The following is a 13,713-nucleotide window of genomic DNA, read 5'->3' on the forward strand; positions in this document are numbered from 1 at the left end:
CTGCCTCGGCAACAAGAAACTGCCTTGATTACGTCAGTTAGCCTTCATCAAGGACGTCCATTTCTACCAAATTAGCTCTCATGAGCAGTCGCCCCCTCCCTCTGTCTGTCTCTTCCGGAGATAGCACCATGGTATTTGAAATGCACCGCCGTCTCTCCTGTTATCGACAGAACCCCCGTCTGTTCTCTTTGGTTTTATGTGTCAATAAAAGGGCTACAGTGGGTATATTGGGGCTGTAAAAGTTTGGGTGGGGTGGGATAGAGGGGTGGGAGGATGTCTGCTTCTCAGCTTCATGGTTGAACGTATAGAGGCCTTGGAAGAGGCATTGATGGGAGATTTTTTGGAAATGGCCAAACAAATTTGGGGGTAATTTATATTGCACGGCTTGCTCGACTGTTTTGATTTACAATACAACAAATATATTATTGTTATGAAAGTTTTTATAAGCATTTTATAACGTTTCTCTTACCAGTTTTAAATATTCACTTGATTTATAGTCAGATCCCTCTCGTATTAATGATTGTAACAGTTCTAAGCTATTTATTAGTCATGGACAATTTTAGATCTATATCGTTTATTATGGGCAACACAGTATTGTCCCACAGTACAATTTTATAGATAAATAATAGATAAACTAAATATTAAGAAATGTAACTGTGTGTTAGCATAGAGTCACTGCAGGTACTTTTCGTCTAGTTCTAAATCTAGCTTCAATCCTCGCCTCCAGTCACTGACTGTAGGAATTTTGGCATGTTCTCCTCTGTCTGCGTGGATTTTAACTCCAGTGTTTTCTTACCTCTCAAAATATTTTTGCGTGATTTTTGGCTTAAAATTTTCACTGAATGTGTGTAAATGCGTGAATGAGTGTGTGTGTGTGTGTGTGTGTGTGTGTGAGCTGGACTGGACAGGGTGTCTTATTGTCTTTGCTGTTAGGCCTGGGACCACCGTGACCGTGGTCAGGGTAAAGTCGTTATTAAAGACAATGGAATAAAAGCTAAGTGACCAAATATGTCACACATTTAAAAAAATCTTGAGGCCTTAAGGTGGCACTGCAATGGAACAATGACTCGACATACTAGTTTAATTCAGCTTTCAGGCATTTGTAACATATTTCTTTGACAAAAATCTATAACATATGGCATTTTATTAAAAAAAATATATATAGCATGCAATTAAATGTTTGTGTGCAGATCCTGCTTCCCTACAGCAATTATCGTCTTACACTCTCTTTAACGTACCTTATCATGCCAATTCATTCATTCATTCATTTAGTTAGCTTGTTTGTTAATTTTATTAACTTTGCCAGCATTTGGCTCTTAAAATTGAAGCTTGGTTAAAGGCTGTTTGTTTGAGCAAATATTAACCCGAAATCTTGAAAAAATAAATGGAAATAAATTTTTTATATTCAAATAGGTAGCCTAGCTGTATTTTGCCTACATTCTACTTGGAATTTCCCAGGTATGAAAAAAAAAATAAGAAAAAGCACAAGTGTTCTTTGTGCAAGGTCCAAGACTCAAGATTTTAGGACGAGGGTAACCAATAATTAAAAAGTAAATAGGACACCTTTTGAAATAAAAAGACGCACAACGTCTGGAATTATCTATAGAATTATCATTATATAACGTCCACACCGCTAATTTTATAGATTTAAGTGACGGTGGTTTAATTTTTATGAGCCCAAATGGCCCTGAAAACTTTTTAATATAGAATTAATTTAATATAGAACACCATTAATATAGAATTCTATTCTATTTGATTATGACTTTTTCTGAGCGTACTTAACTATTTTGTGTTACAAGGCGCGAAATATACTGTACATATAAACAAACTAAAACACTTTAGTATGTTTGAGCTGTAAATGTTTATCTTTTAAGAACTTGTGCTTTTACGAAAGTTAAGATAATTGTGCTGTTTTATATAAATATATAAACAGCATTTTAAATATTACCTTCTATTTAACTCATAACTGGCAATGGAAAGATTTTCTTTCTTTCTCGAAATATCACATTCAGATTAAATACGATCTAGAAACACGATAAACTAAAGGTAAAGTTATAGAAAATGACGGTGATGCTATGCTACAATTCATTTTAAACTAAACTTGCACTGATTGTTCAATCTCATATAGAATATAATCAGTATCACTGATTTTGTCAAGATACGGGCAAGAAATATGGTTCAATATATCACCACCTTTTATTAAACTCATAATTTGACTGCATAAGGCTCAAGGGTAGAATTTTTTATTGTACCATGAGGCGAGGGGCATTAACATTTACATCGTATTTCTAAATGCCAAAGTACCAACCTTTCAGATAGGATTTTTTTTTTTTGCATTTATAATTGACAGTGCATCAAGTCACTTTTCATTAACAACAGATAATAATTAATAATAGGACAACTGCAGGGAAATGAATCTGAATCAATAAAGTAAATACAGGAAGTAACCACACAAGGCTTAATACATATAAAGGTAATAAACGGTCGCTGCTTCGAACATGCTTCAAATTACCTGCTATTACAATTTGTGCATATAGGTAATCTACAGAACCCCCGTCTGCTCTCTTTTGGTCTATGTGCCAAAACAAAGGCTGCAGTGGGTAAATTGGGGCTGTAAAAGGTTGGGGTGGGAGGATGTCTGCTTCTCAGCTTCATGGTTGAACGTATAGAGGCCTTGGAAGAGGCATTGATGGGAGATTTTTTGGAATGGCTAGCTTAACTGTTCTGATTTACAATAAAACAAAAATACATTGTTATGAAAGTGTGTTGTATATTATGTATATTATATTGTTTCTCTTCCCGGTTTTATATCTTCACTTGATTTTTATTCAGATCTCACTCATATTAATAATTATAAGGGTTTTATGCGTAATAAAGAGAGCTAACTCATTTATCAGTCATTAACAGTATTAAATATTTATTATTTATTATGGGCAACACTTTATCGTCCCACAGTATAATGTTTAATAATACATAAACACAGTATTAAAACATTGTGTTGTATTATACAATGACTGCAATGCAGCAATAAAATATAAATGGCTGTAAGAAGTTTGGCATGTTCACCTTTGCCTGCGTGATTTTTTTTTTTTCACATAACCAGTTCTTTCTCATCTCTTAAAAGATGCTATTGAGTGTGTGTGTGAGTGTGTGTGTGTGTGTGTGTGTGTGTGTGTGTGTGTGCGTGTGTGTGTGTGTGTGTGTATATTTTTGTTCTTTCTTATTTTTATTGTTTATATTTCCCTGTAACTTGCTTTGGCAATACGAATGTCCTTATTTGTCATGCCAATAAAGCTTATTTTGAGTTTGAGTTGAGTGTGTGTGTGAGCTGGGTTGGCGCTATACGTACAGGGTGTCTTATTGCTTTGCTGCCAGTGTTTCCACATTAGGTCTGGGCCCACCGTGACCGTGATCAGGATAAAGTGGTTATTAAAGCCAAAACATAAAAGCTGAGTAACCAAATACGCGCTAACAATGACTCGAAATACTATTTTGATTATCTCAGGCCTTATATTTGGTGTTATTAGTTACTATTTCGATTTCAAATGAAATCATTCTGACATTTGTAAGATATTTTTATTTTTTGTTTCAAGTCAATTTTAATATTTAGCAAGTAATTAAATGTTCGTCGTCAGATTCTGCTTCCCTACAGTAACAATTATCGTCTTACACTTTCCTAACATACAAAAGCACATCTAACCCACCTGATCATAATAATTAAGTTAAGTCATTCATTTATTAGTTAGTTAGTTTTTTTGTTCGTTAATTTTATTCTGTTTTTCCGCTATGAACGTTTAGCTCTTGAAAATTGAAGCTGAGTAAAAATCTCTTCCACGTAAGGGTAGAATTTCTTATTGCACCATGGGGGCGAGGGGCAGTAAAACTTTATATCAAATTTCTAAATGCCTGAGGTACTGAACATTGCAACTAGGATTTCTCAAAGCATTTATAACTGTCAATGTTTTAAGTCGCTTTTCATTATCAACAGTAGAATATAATATTTAATATAACAACTGCGCAGGGAGAACATTTTTAAATGAAATATGAAGTCTTGCATTCATAACCTTTATTTTAAGGTCTGTAAACATTTTTATAAAAACACATACAGCATACATAAGACATACAGCAGGTTTCTCTTTGTCCAGGGAAATTATTAAAGTGTATTTTTAGAGATTAGTTTGTGTTATTCTTATAACAGAACTACTTACATTTGCACGCATGTCTTTATTAGACAAACATCACCGATTAAGCGCATCAATATGCATCCATTGTGGACAAAATGAGCAAAATTCGCTCCGCTTTGTAATAATAGAGGACTTACTTAAATAAAATTGGCACAGCAAGACGGATTTCTTGCAACATTTCGTGTGTCAAGGTTGTTCTATTCACTGTTCATTTTTAAAATCATACATTTGCAAGTGAACATACAGTCATAATAATCATATTAAGAAGATGCGTCTTAAATAAAATGCACCGTAAATAAATGTGAAGGTAGTAAAAAATAAAACAAACAAAAAAACGTTTTAGGACACCAGTGTTTGATTGAAAAATCTCATCACATATAAACAAATAAGCATTTTATTCAACCTGTTCAGGTCAAAGACACACACATGTAACAAAGAGTAGAACATGTAGTACAGAAGTACATGTGTGTAAATAAGCTTATGTGCAATTATTTTATTATTTAAAGCGAATTCGCAGCAAACATCAACAGTCACCTTTGTATTTAAACTGTAAATATTTTTAACATTTCTCAACATCCACTTACTTTAAAACATCACAAAAACATTAGATTTTCTATTTTTCGAATTTTGAAAAATAATCTAGCGTTATTTTATGTTTAGGTGTTGGGTATAGTTAAGTATAATTAGGTTGACGACTTGTTCGTTTCTTTGGCTTTCGTTGTTCGGCTAGTAATGTCTAAGTTTGCTATGACGATTGTTAAAACTGTGCGGTTCAGAGATGTGAAGCACCATGCTAACTTTTTAAAAGAAATTGTATAAATGTTGCTTATAAGCTTTCTATAGATTGCGGCTGTTTTACTTGATATTTTCTGAAAACAAAGTGCACGACTAGAAACTAAGCTGGGCATTCACGTAACCAAAAATATGGTGGTCACAATGCAGGGCTAATGCTATGGCTATATGAATGTTGCAACTGTTGAAAGATACCGATTAACATTGCACAACGACTTATAACCTCCGAAAGTGTTTAATTTCTACCTTCTATCTACATTGACCATGTAGTTGTGTTTGCTTTAAAATGGGAACCAATAAGCGAAGCTACTTATAATGTTTAAGTCGGAGAGAAAACAGACGAAGAGTTTCGTCCTGCGTTTGGTCTTCACCATAACTCTGGGACTTTTTAAATACATCAATAATATGTAAAATAATATAATAACATATTTTCTTTAGTCTAGGGTAGTGTTTAGCCGTATGTACTTTTGTTGGCTTTTTAAACATTATTTAGTCTTGGACTAGTCTTGATCTTGACCATTAAAGATCTTATTTTTGTCTTGGTCTAGACCAGGATGTGTTTAACAAAACAATGTCAAATCTATTGATGCTAGCCAACATTTATCAGCTAATATAAATATATATTAATATAATATAATAATTTAGGGGACTCGGTTGCAGGGGAGAAGAGAGTAGTGTCTAAACAGAATTCTTTTCTGGTCCAGTAAAACCAAAAGAAAATGACTTACACAATATAATTGTAATAAGTTTAGCTCAACTTTTATTCTCTAATTTGCTGATGGAAATATACTGAGTGTGTCTTGGCCTGTCAAGGTTGTATTTCGTCTTTGCCTCCAAAAGGTTCTGGACAAGCTTCGGACCCACCTCGATCTTGAGCTAGATAACACGATTACGATTAAAATGAATGAATTAAGAGATATTTAATTCTGTTTGGGGTAAAATAAAAGTAAACACATTATTAATCGTTAGCAATGAGCTTTTACATTTTATCAGAAGCGACTTGCAATAGTGAGAGAACAACAGTCTAATTGAACCTTATCAAAATGCTCAGCAGAGGATGATTATCGGTGGTTCTGCTAAAACCGTCGATTTTTTTAGTACCGCTAAACCGCCTCTGTAGAATGTTTGGTACTATTTACTCTATATTACGTATTTCTAAGAATTGTGTCTAATATTATAGTAAAACAAACAAAAATAATTTTGATTATTTTGAAATAGTTTTGATTTAAGTTTTGATTTAAGTTAGTAAAGCTTGTTAATGTAACCAGCAAGTCTTAAAGACCGTTAGAAATATATCCTAATTCGATATTCAACACGTTTTTATTTATTATGTTTATTTAAAAATACCTTGACAAATTTAAACCCTTTTAACTTTGAAAGTCAAACGAGAAAGAAATGAAATTCTTGGACATTCTGACAAATCTGTGCCACTGTTCACACGTTTAGTGTTTTGATTTTATCACGTTGGTTTTATGTTTATGAGGCTTTTAAAACATGTTTAAAAATAATAAAACGGTCTTTGTAAAGAGTTTATAGAGTGAAGTAGCAACACGAATCCTCTCTTTCCAGGCTTTTTACTGAAGTGTGGTGGGTTTCCAGTCCCTCTAAAGTTTGTAAGTTAATTTACCAGTTAACTGTCCCACGTGGGTTGTTGGTTGTACCGTCAATGGTTCGTTTCAAGCGGTTCAAGTTTAGATTGTGCATTCAAGAGTTTTTATTGTAGTATCCTGCATTTTTATTGTTGTGAAACGCAAATAAATTATGGTACGACAAATGAACCTATATACACGCGTTAATAAATAAAAAGAGTTATTACATAAATGGACTAAAGGTTCATTTAAATCTCCTAGAAATATTCTCTAATTTTTTTGCCTTCCTTTCAATAGGATAGCAAAGTTAGTTACCTTGGTCAAATCGAATAAATATTGGGTAATTATTTTGTTTTGCTTTGCCAAATTAATGTGCAAAGAAGTATTTGTAATTTCAGTACATTTTTACACCATCCCAAACACAGTACACACACAGTACAATTTATTACAACTAATGGAAAAGTGTGTAAATTGGCATTATACATTTTTGTATTATACTTTAGAATTATTACAACAATTGACACTTTTATTGTATATTTTATTTTATTGTATATTTTATTGTATATTGTATTTGTGTGTGTTTATGTGTGTGTTGTTATGTAGGCTGTACCCACAATGTACAATGCAATAGTTTACAATATTATGTTACAATTATATTAGTAAATATTATTAACACGGTTTTGTGCAGGATCACTGTGTGTGGAGGGGTCCAGTGCAGTGTTTATGATTGTTTATGGTGTATAGTTCTTACTTTGTATAGTAAACTGAGTATTTTCTTAACTATAAAAGAAATACAAAAATCAATAAGAGGGTAAATAAATGAGGTTTCCTGAACGTTGTTGTTGGTGGTGGTGATGAGATGGTGCTGGTGGAGAAGGGGGTTGTTATAATCTGACTCAGAACAACATATATTATAAAATCTACTGCTGTAAAAGGTACATTTTAAAATGACCATGACTTTATTGTAATAAAGCAATTTAATGAAACAGACAGACTATGTGATAGGCAACACTAAACCCACTGTTTAACAATGTCGACAGTGTGTGGGGGTTTTTTTCCTTCTTTTTTTTTTTTTTTTTTGGCCCAAAATATCACGTGTTCACATTGAGCCAATGGCAGAGAGGAGCCCGCGAGAGAAATCATTACCTGCCTTGATTGTACTACTGGGCACATAAACATAGACATTACACTCCATAAAAATCTGAATGCCTGTTAAGGAGACCAAATACGTCGCCATGTCGGTTAACTATTACATGGATTCATTGATAAACCATGAGAGCGAAGATCTTCTCTCCAGCAGCGCGCATTTTGCAGAAATGGGACCATCGCCATTTTTAACAGCGGAGTGTCCGCAAGTTTCTTCGTGCAGTTTTGCATCCAGAAATGCGGTGTTCACGTCGTCCTGGGATCCGGTGTACTCACAAAACCCGGTATTTCATGCCAAACATCCTTATGTGGGCACGGATACGAGGTTTTTACGACCGTGGATCGAACCTGCATCCTTACCAGCCGGCAGCAGCAGAAATTATGAACTGAAATCTGATGAATTCTTAGAAATCAGACCTAAAGAAAACTCGGATTATTATTATAAACCATCGACTCATCCAAAGACTCCGCAGATCAGCTCTTCATCAGAATCAGAAGCCCCGATTTCCAGCAAAATTAAAGAGGACCAGCCGGAGTTGGACCCCAGTAAGATAGTCAATTTCGGTTTATGGTGGCAATATTCACTTCGTTGGCAATAGAAAGTGGGGGAAGGTGCTGAAGGATGTCTCTAGACTAAAATAAATGACTGCTATAACTTAAATGGTTCACAGCAAAGCTGCTCGTTTTTAACAGTTGTACTGATTTTATTCAGATATGAATGCTTCATATAAAATACATATGCATGTGTAGTAAAATACTAAATTTACCTCGATTATTTATTGTGAATATTTATTTATTTGAGCTTAACATGTACAAACCAAAATCTGATTTTACGTGTGCAGTCCGATCACCTTACGTTTACTTTAGTAAAAATATCATTGTTTTGGTGAACGATTTTCTTTAATTGTTCAGAGGTTTTTGTTTATTATTTAGGCCCCTCTGTGAAAGTGTTTGAAGGTTTAGCACTAAAGAGATAACATACGTTTACAAGTATGTTTACATGCAGTTAGAAAATCAGTTTTTAGTTTGTAATCCTGGCATATGTTTAAGAGACCGTAAATTAATAGTTCAGCCAGATATTTCTGTTTAAATATGTCATTTATAGTTTTGTAAATAAAAAGTGTTCTGATATAATGAACTATAAATCTAACCCAGATTTGAGTAAATTAATGGCCAACCATCTCGTTTGCACTGTTAATGGAGGCAGTATTCAGCTTTATGGGTTATAGGGTGCAGAGAAAGGTGGGGGCACCACTCCCTGTAACAATGCGTATTTTAATAATTATTTCAGCATTTACAGGCCTAGGAGTTGGATGATGAGTACAATTTATAGTACAGTTTCTATTTTCTTATAGTTAAACTAGTGTAAAAATATACTTACACGTGTGTAAATGCTAAGTAGTGCAAAATAGTAACATGTAATGTTGTATAGTATGATCCATTGATGATAAATAGATAGGGGCGTGAATTAAGATGTACCAGGTTAAAACAGTATAATGAAGTAAAGTAACACTTTATGTCATTTAAACCTTAAATATGATTCTAGTTCAGGATCATGGCTGAATTAACCGAATAAGATGGCTTAGCCAAGGGCCTCTTACGTGCAGAGGGGGTTTGCAATGTTTTCATTTGATGTTTAAGAATTTTATATGAAGATATGAAGCCTTTGGTGGATTATTTATCAAATCATCTCATAAAACACAAAACAGGGGTTGAAGTGAGAGAAAAATTTTTTAGGTTTATTACTATTACTATTATTAATATTATTATTAGTATTAGTAGTAGTATTAGTATTATTATTATTATTACGTAATGAGTGGACCATCACAATTATGAGAAAGATGAGAACGTTTCATTAATATTAATGTTCATGTAACTTGGCCCTTTCTACTATACCGTGGTAACCCCTCTGTAAGATTAATATATGAATAATAAATGAATGGGCGGGGCATATGCAGGGTCTCCCTAGTAATAAATTATTAAATAAATGCAAATCTCACATTTTCCAGGAGATAATGGACCTAGTTTCTTGGGTTAACAGTCATGGTGTGTATATTTCTAATGGAGGAGGTTCAAATGTGTATGAAGGTGGATCTGTGAAAATGACCGCCGCATTTCAGTCTCTGAAACAAGATCCTCTTTGTCTGAGACAGTTTTAGAGCAAATGCCACTCGAGCTTTAAGGTTGTAAATAGACAGGAGCCATAAAGAGGCTATAAAATCCCCAATCTATATAAATGCAAAAATATCCTAGCAAAGCCTGCATGGGATTTCATGCAACTACTTGTTTCATAATTTTTTATGTTAATTTACGCTTAACATTTAACATCAATGTGTAATAAATCAGCTCTTAATCCTAGCATGTACATAATTTTGAAATAGCATGTAAGTTTCAACATTGTACAAAATTATACTGAGTCCAGTATAAAAATTTAATTTTAATATTACATAAACATTTTAAATCAATGAAAGTTTTTAATGAAGGAACAGAGCTGTCGGATACTTCAAAGCTTCAAAGCTCTTTTACGAGCCAATAAAATCAGCAAACATCGTCACTTTTTATGACAACGCCGCTTTAAATACTAGCGAAACATCCACACTGCTTAAGAAACATCATCTGTAAGAAATGAAGCACTAAACAATAAAGAAAACAAAACTTTATGACTTTTTTTTTAAAATTTATCCTACCTGACGTCACACTGTTTGTGTTTTATTTAAAAAAATATTTAATATTTAATGCATGTGACATTTATAGATGTTTTTTTAATATGTTGTAATGCACAGACCTTAGAAATTTATAATTTTATCTTTGTAAATTAAATTACATTAGAATAAAAAAACAGCAGAGCAGAACTAGAGCGTCAGGACACCTTAAAACCAAGGATCATTTATTTAGAAAAGTATTTTATTTTACTAATTTTATCAATTTTAGAAATGTCTAGCAAATCATCTAACAAACATGACAGAGCAAAAACAAAGTTTTAAAACCCTTAAATCCAATAAAGACTTAATAAGATAGAATTCACTTTCTGTGTACATGGACGAACGCTAAAAAGAGCGAGCGTCCACATTAAATGTGATTTTATTGTTTTATTTTCCAGATAATCCCGTGATCAACTGGATACACGCGAAATCCACCAGAAAGAAACGCTGTCCGTACACCAAATATCAAACTTTAGAGCTGGAAAAGGAGTTTTTATTCAACATGTACCTCACCAGGGACCGTCGGTACGAAGTGGCCCGAGATCTGAATCTAACGGAGCGGCAGGTCAAAATCTGGTTTCAGAACCGGCGCATGAAAATGAAGAAAATGAACAAAGATATGAACGAAGGAACCAAATAACAACACGAGGAATCAACTGGATCCGATCATACTGACTCTAAACTAGAAAACTCTTCATTTTCTAACAAGCTGAGTTTATTAAAACTCAGTAAAATAAACGTTGTACAAAACAATAGTATTTTTTAACATTTGTGTTTAGTAGTTTACGTCTGCGAAATTTACACGGTTTAATCCCCTCGTCTTAATAAATTTGTACATCTAATATGTTACTGTTTTTTTTGTTTAGTTATGTTTTTTTATTAAAAATAAAAGCTGTTTTTGTTTCTGTTGAATCTTACATTGTTAACAATTTTGTATGTAAAATCCCTCACGTAATAAACGCTGCTTCTCTTACTAGTATACACACATTCTATTGGTTGTTTTTAAGTTAAACATATAAGCTATTAAGATTTTATTGCAAAGAAAAATGGTTTGGATGGTTTGATATTTAAGGAAAAATATTTCGTATCGACGTGCAGATGGAGGAAAATATTTGTGATATTAAAACGGGAAGCTCGCTTTCTGTTCGTCAGTTCACATTATATTAACGAACATATTTATTCTTAAAAATGAAACATAAATGATTTATTATACAATTTAAAAAATCCGCAATTATAAAAAAAACTTGTCGCATTCTTTTTGTATATTATTAATAACAGTATTAGTAATAGTGCGTAGTGTGTGTGTGTGTGTGTGTGTGTGTGTGTGTGTGTGTGTGTGTGTGTGTGTGTGTGTGTGTGTGTGTGTGTGTGTGTGTGTGTGTGTGTGTGTGTGTGTGTGTGTGTGTGATATCTGTCAGTTTTTGTACAGATACAGTTAACTGTATGTATTGCTTGGTGAATTTTGCGAATAATGAAATTATGAAAATAGTCAAACAAAATGTAAGCAATTTAATACGATTTTTATGCAGCATTTTATTGTTCCTTGCTGTGTGTGTGTGTGTGTGTGTGTATATTTTGGCCCTAACAAACAGCAAGAATCTGTAAGGTACCACAAACAGTAATGACAGGATGTGAAGAGACTTTAAGGCTCAATCTGTTGGACTCTTCCGTTCAGAGCAATGCGATTTTACAACCCCGAATCGGAAGCGCTGGCATTTCAAACAAAACAAAACCCGGGGAGCTGGCTAGACGTCTGGACTAAATGACTTTATTGTTTTTTATTAGTGGGGACGCTTTGGCTGTTACAAAGGGTTATTGCACTTGTTTTTGGTCTGCAAACGCGACAACCCTGGTTTCCGTTATCACACCCCGCGGTCAATGGAAAGGAGTCAAATGATCCGAGTTCTCAGATGAAGAACCATGTTGTAAATATGGGATGTATATAAAATGTAAAACAGAAAGCATTGAAACAGAAATGAGGTCTGGTAACCAGTCTTTTAAAATAAAATTGTACGATTGTCTTTAGAACAGTAAACAAATGTTTTATCCTGTTATTCCCTGTAAGTTGCTGTTTTTCTTTGTTGATTATATTGAAATGCTACGTGTTATTGTAAGTTCGTACAAAACTTGTTTCTAAAATTATTCAAATAGCGTTTTATCGTTTTCTAAACAATATATTAGAGATATTTAAGCATCTTTTGGGCCTAAAGGCTGTAGCTCTAACTGTAACGTTTTATTCTCCTTTTAATTGATGAGTAAAGCAGGCCAGATATAGATCCACAATTTTCTAAACTTTAGATACGCTTTTAAAGATGTTTGGGGACCAAATGTGTCATTCTGGTAAATAAAACTTGTTTGGGGGTTTTATGAGTTCAGTGGAACAACATTTGCAACGCATTGCAGAAGTCTCATTCCCGTATACTAAATATTAACATTATTATTTGCTTTTTTGTAAAGAAAATGTAAAGAATTACGTGTTTGCTTAGTTATTTATGTTTTATGATCTGTTTTAGGAGGTTAGTTGTGTTTATGTAAGTGTTTAGTGGTTGAATCAGTTGATAAGCTGCAGTTTGTACTAGTGTAGGATCTGTTCATAGTAAATTGTTTTACATTTAAGGTGGATTGCAATGAATATTGTTGAAATTGTGCAGAATTGTTCAATGCTTCAGTCATGTGTGTATGGAATTTTATGGAATTTAAGTCCAAACAATATTTGAATGTACTGTGAGACAAAATGCGATGTTCTGATGAACCAGTAGTGTTAAACTAATTTGACTGTTTTTTTTTATTATTATTATATCATAATTTTTTCCTTGTAATCTGAATTAATTATTCAGTTTAAAGTTGGTCAGTGTATAATGTATGAAATGATTTTAGGATATAAATATATATTTGGTAAAAATGGCTCGTTTCTTAATAAATTGTTGGTTATCTATACATTTGGAAATCCCACAAATTGGTCACATACGAATTTGCTTTTTGGCCTTTTTGGTCCTGTCCAGACAGTAGAGGTGCCTGTAATTGCTAAAGACATTTGTTTAGTCAAACAGTTTCATAAGTTGTGTTAAAAAGCTGAGATCTATTTTGGAGAAATTGTTTTATTATATAAATCACTATACACGTTGGTTTCCTATTGATTTTAAATCTGTTCTGCTCTTAATCGTAACATTATTACCTTAAGGTGTTGCTGTGATTATTAATAATATGTTTTTTATTTACACAGTTACTTAATTTGTATATAAAATTACAGAATGTAGGTGCTCATTTTTAATTTATCTTACTATTCTAATTTAAAAATCC

At 33.1% G+C, this 13,713-nt stretch overlaps 1 protein-coding gene across 1 annotated transcript; it reads left to right on the top strand.

Moving 5' to 3' along the window:
• Window positions 1–7,730: 7,730 nt before the first annotated feature.
• LOC134301521 (homeobox protein Hox-A9-like) lies at window positions 7,731–11,211 on the top strand. Its single transcript, XM_062986250.1, has 2 exons — window positions 7,731–8,257; window positions 10,812–11,211. Exons 1-2 carry the CDS (start codon window positions 7,771–7,773, stop codon window positions 11,051–11,053), a joined length of 729 nt encoding a protein of 242 aa, XP_062842320.1. The 5' UTR covers window positions 7,731–7,770; the 3' UTR covers window positions 11,054–11,211.
• Window positions 11,212–13,713: the final 2,502 nt, after the last annotated feature.

Source organism: Trichomycterus rosablanca, chromosome 24 (assembly GCF_030014385.1).
Source record: "Trichomycterus rosablanca isolate fTriRos1 chromosome 24, fTriRos1.hap1, whole genome shotgun sequence".
Classification (NCBI taxonomy): Eukaryota; Metazoa; Chordata; class Actinopteri; order Siluriformes; family Trichomycteridae; genus Trichomycterus; species Trichomycterus rosablanca.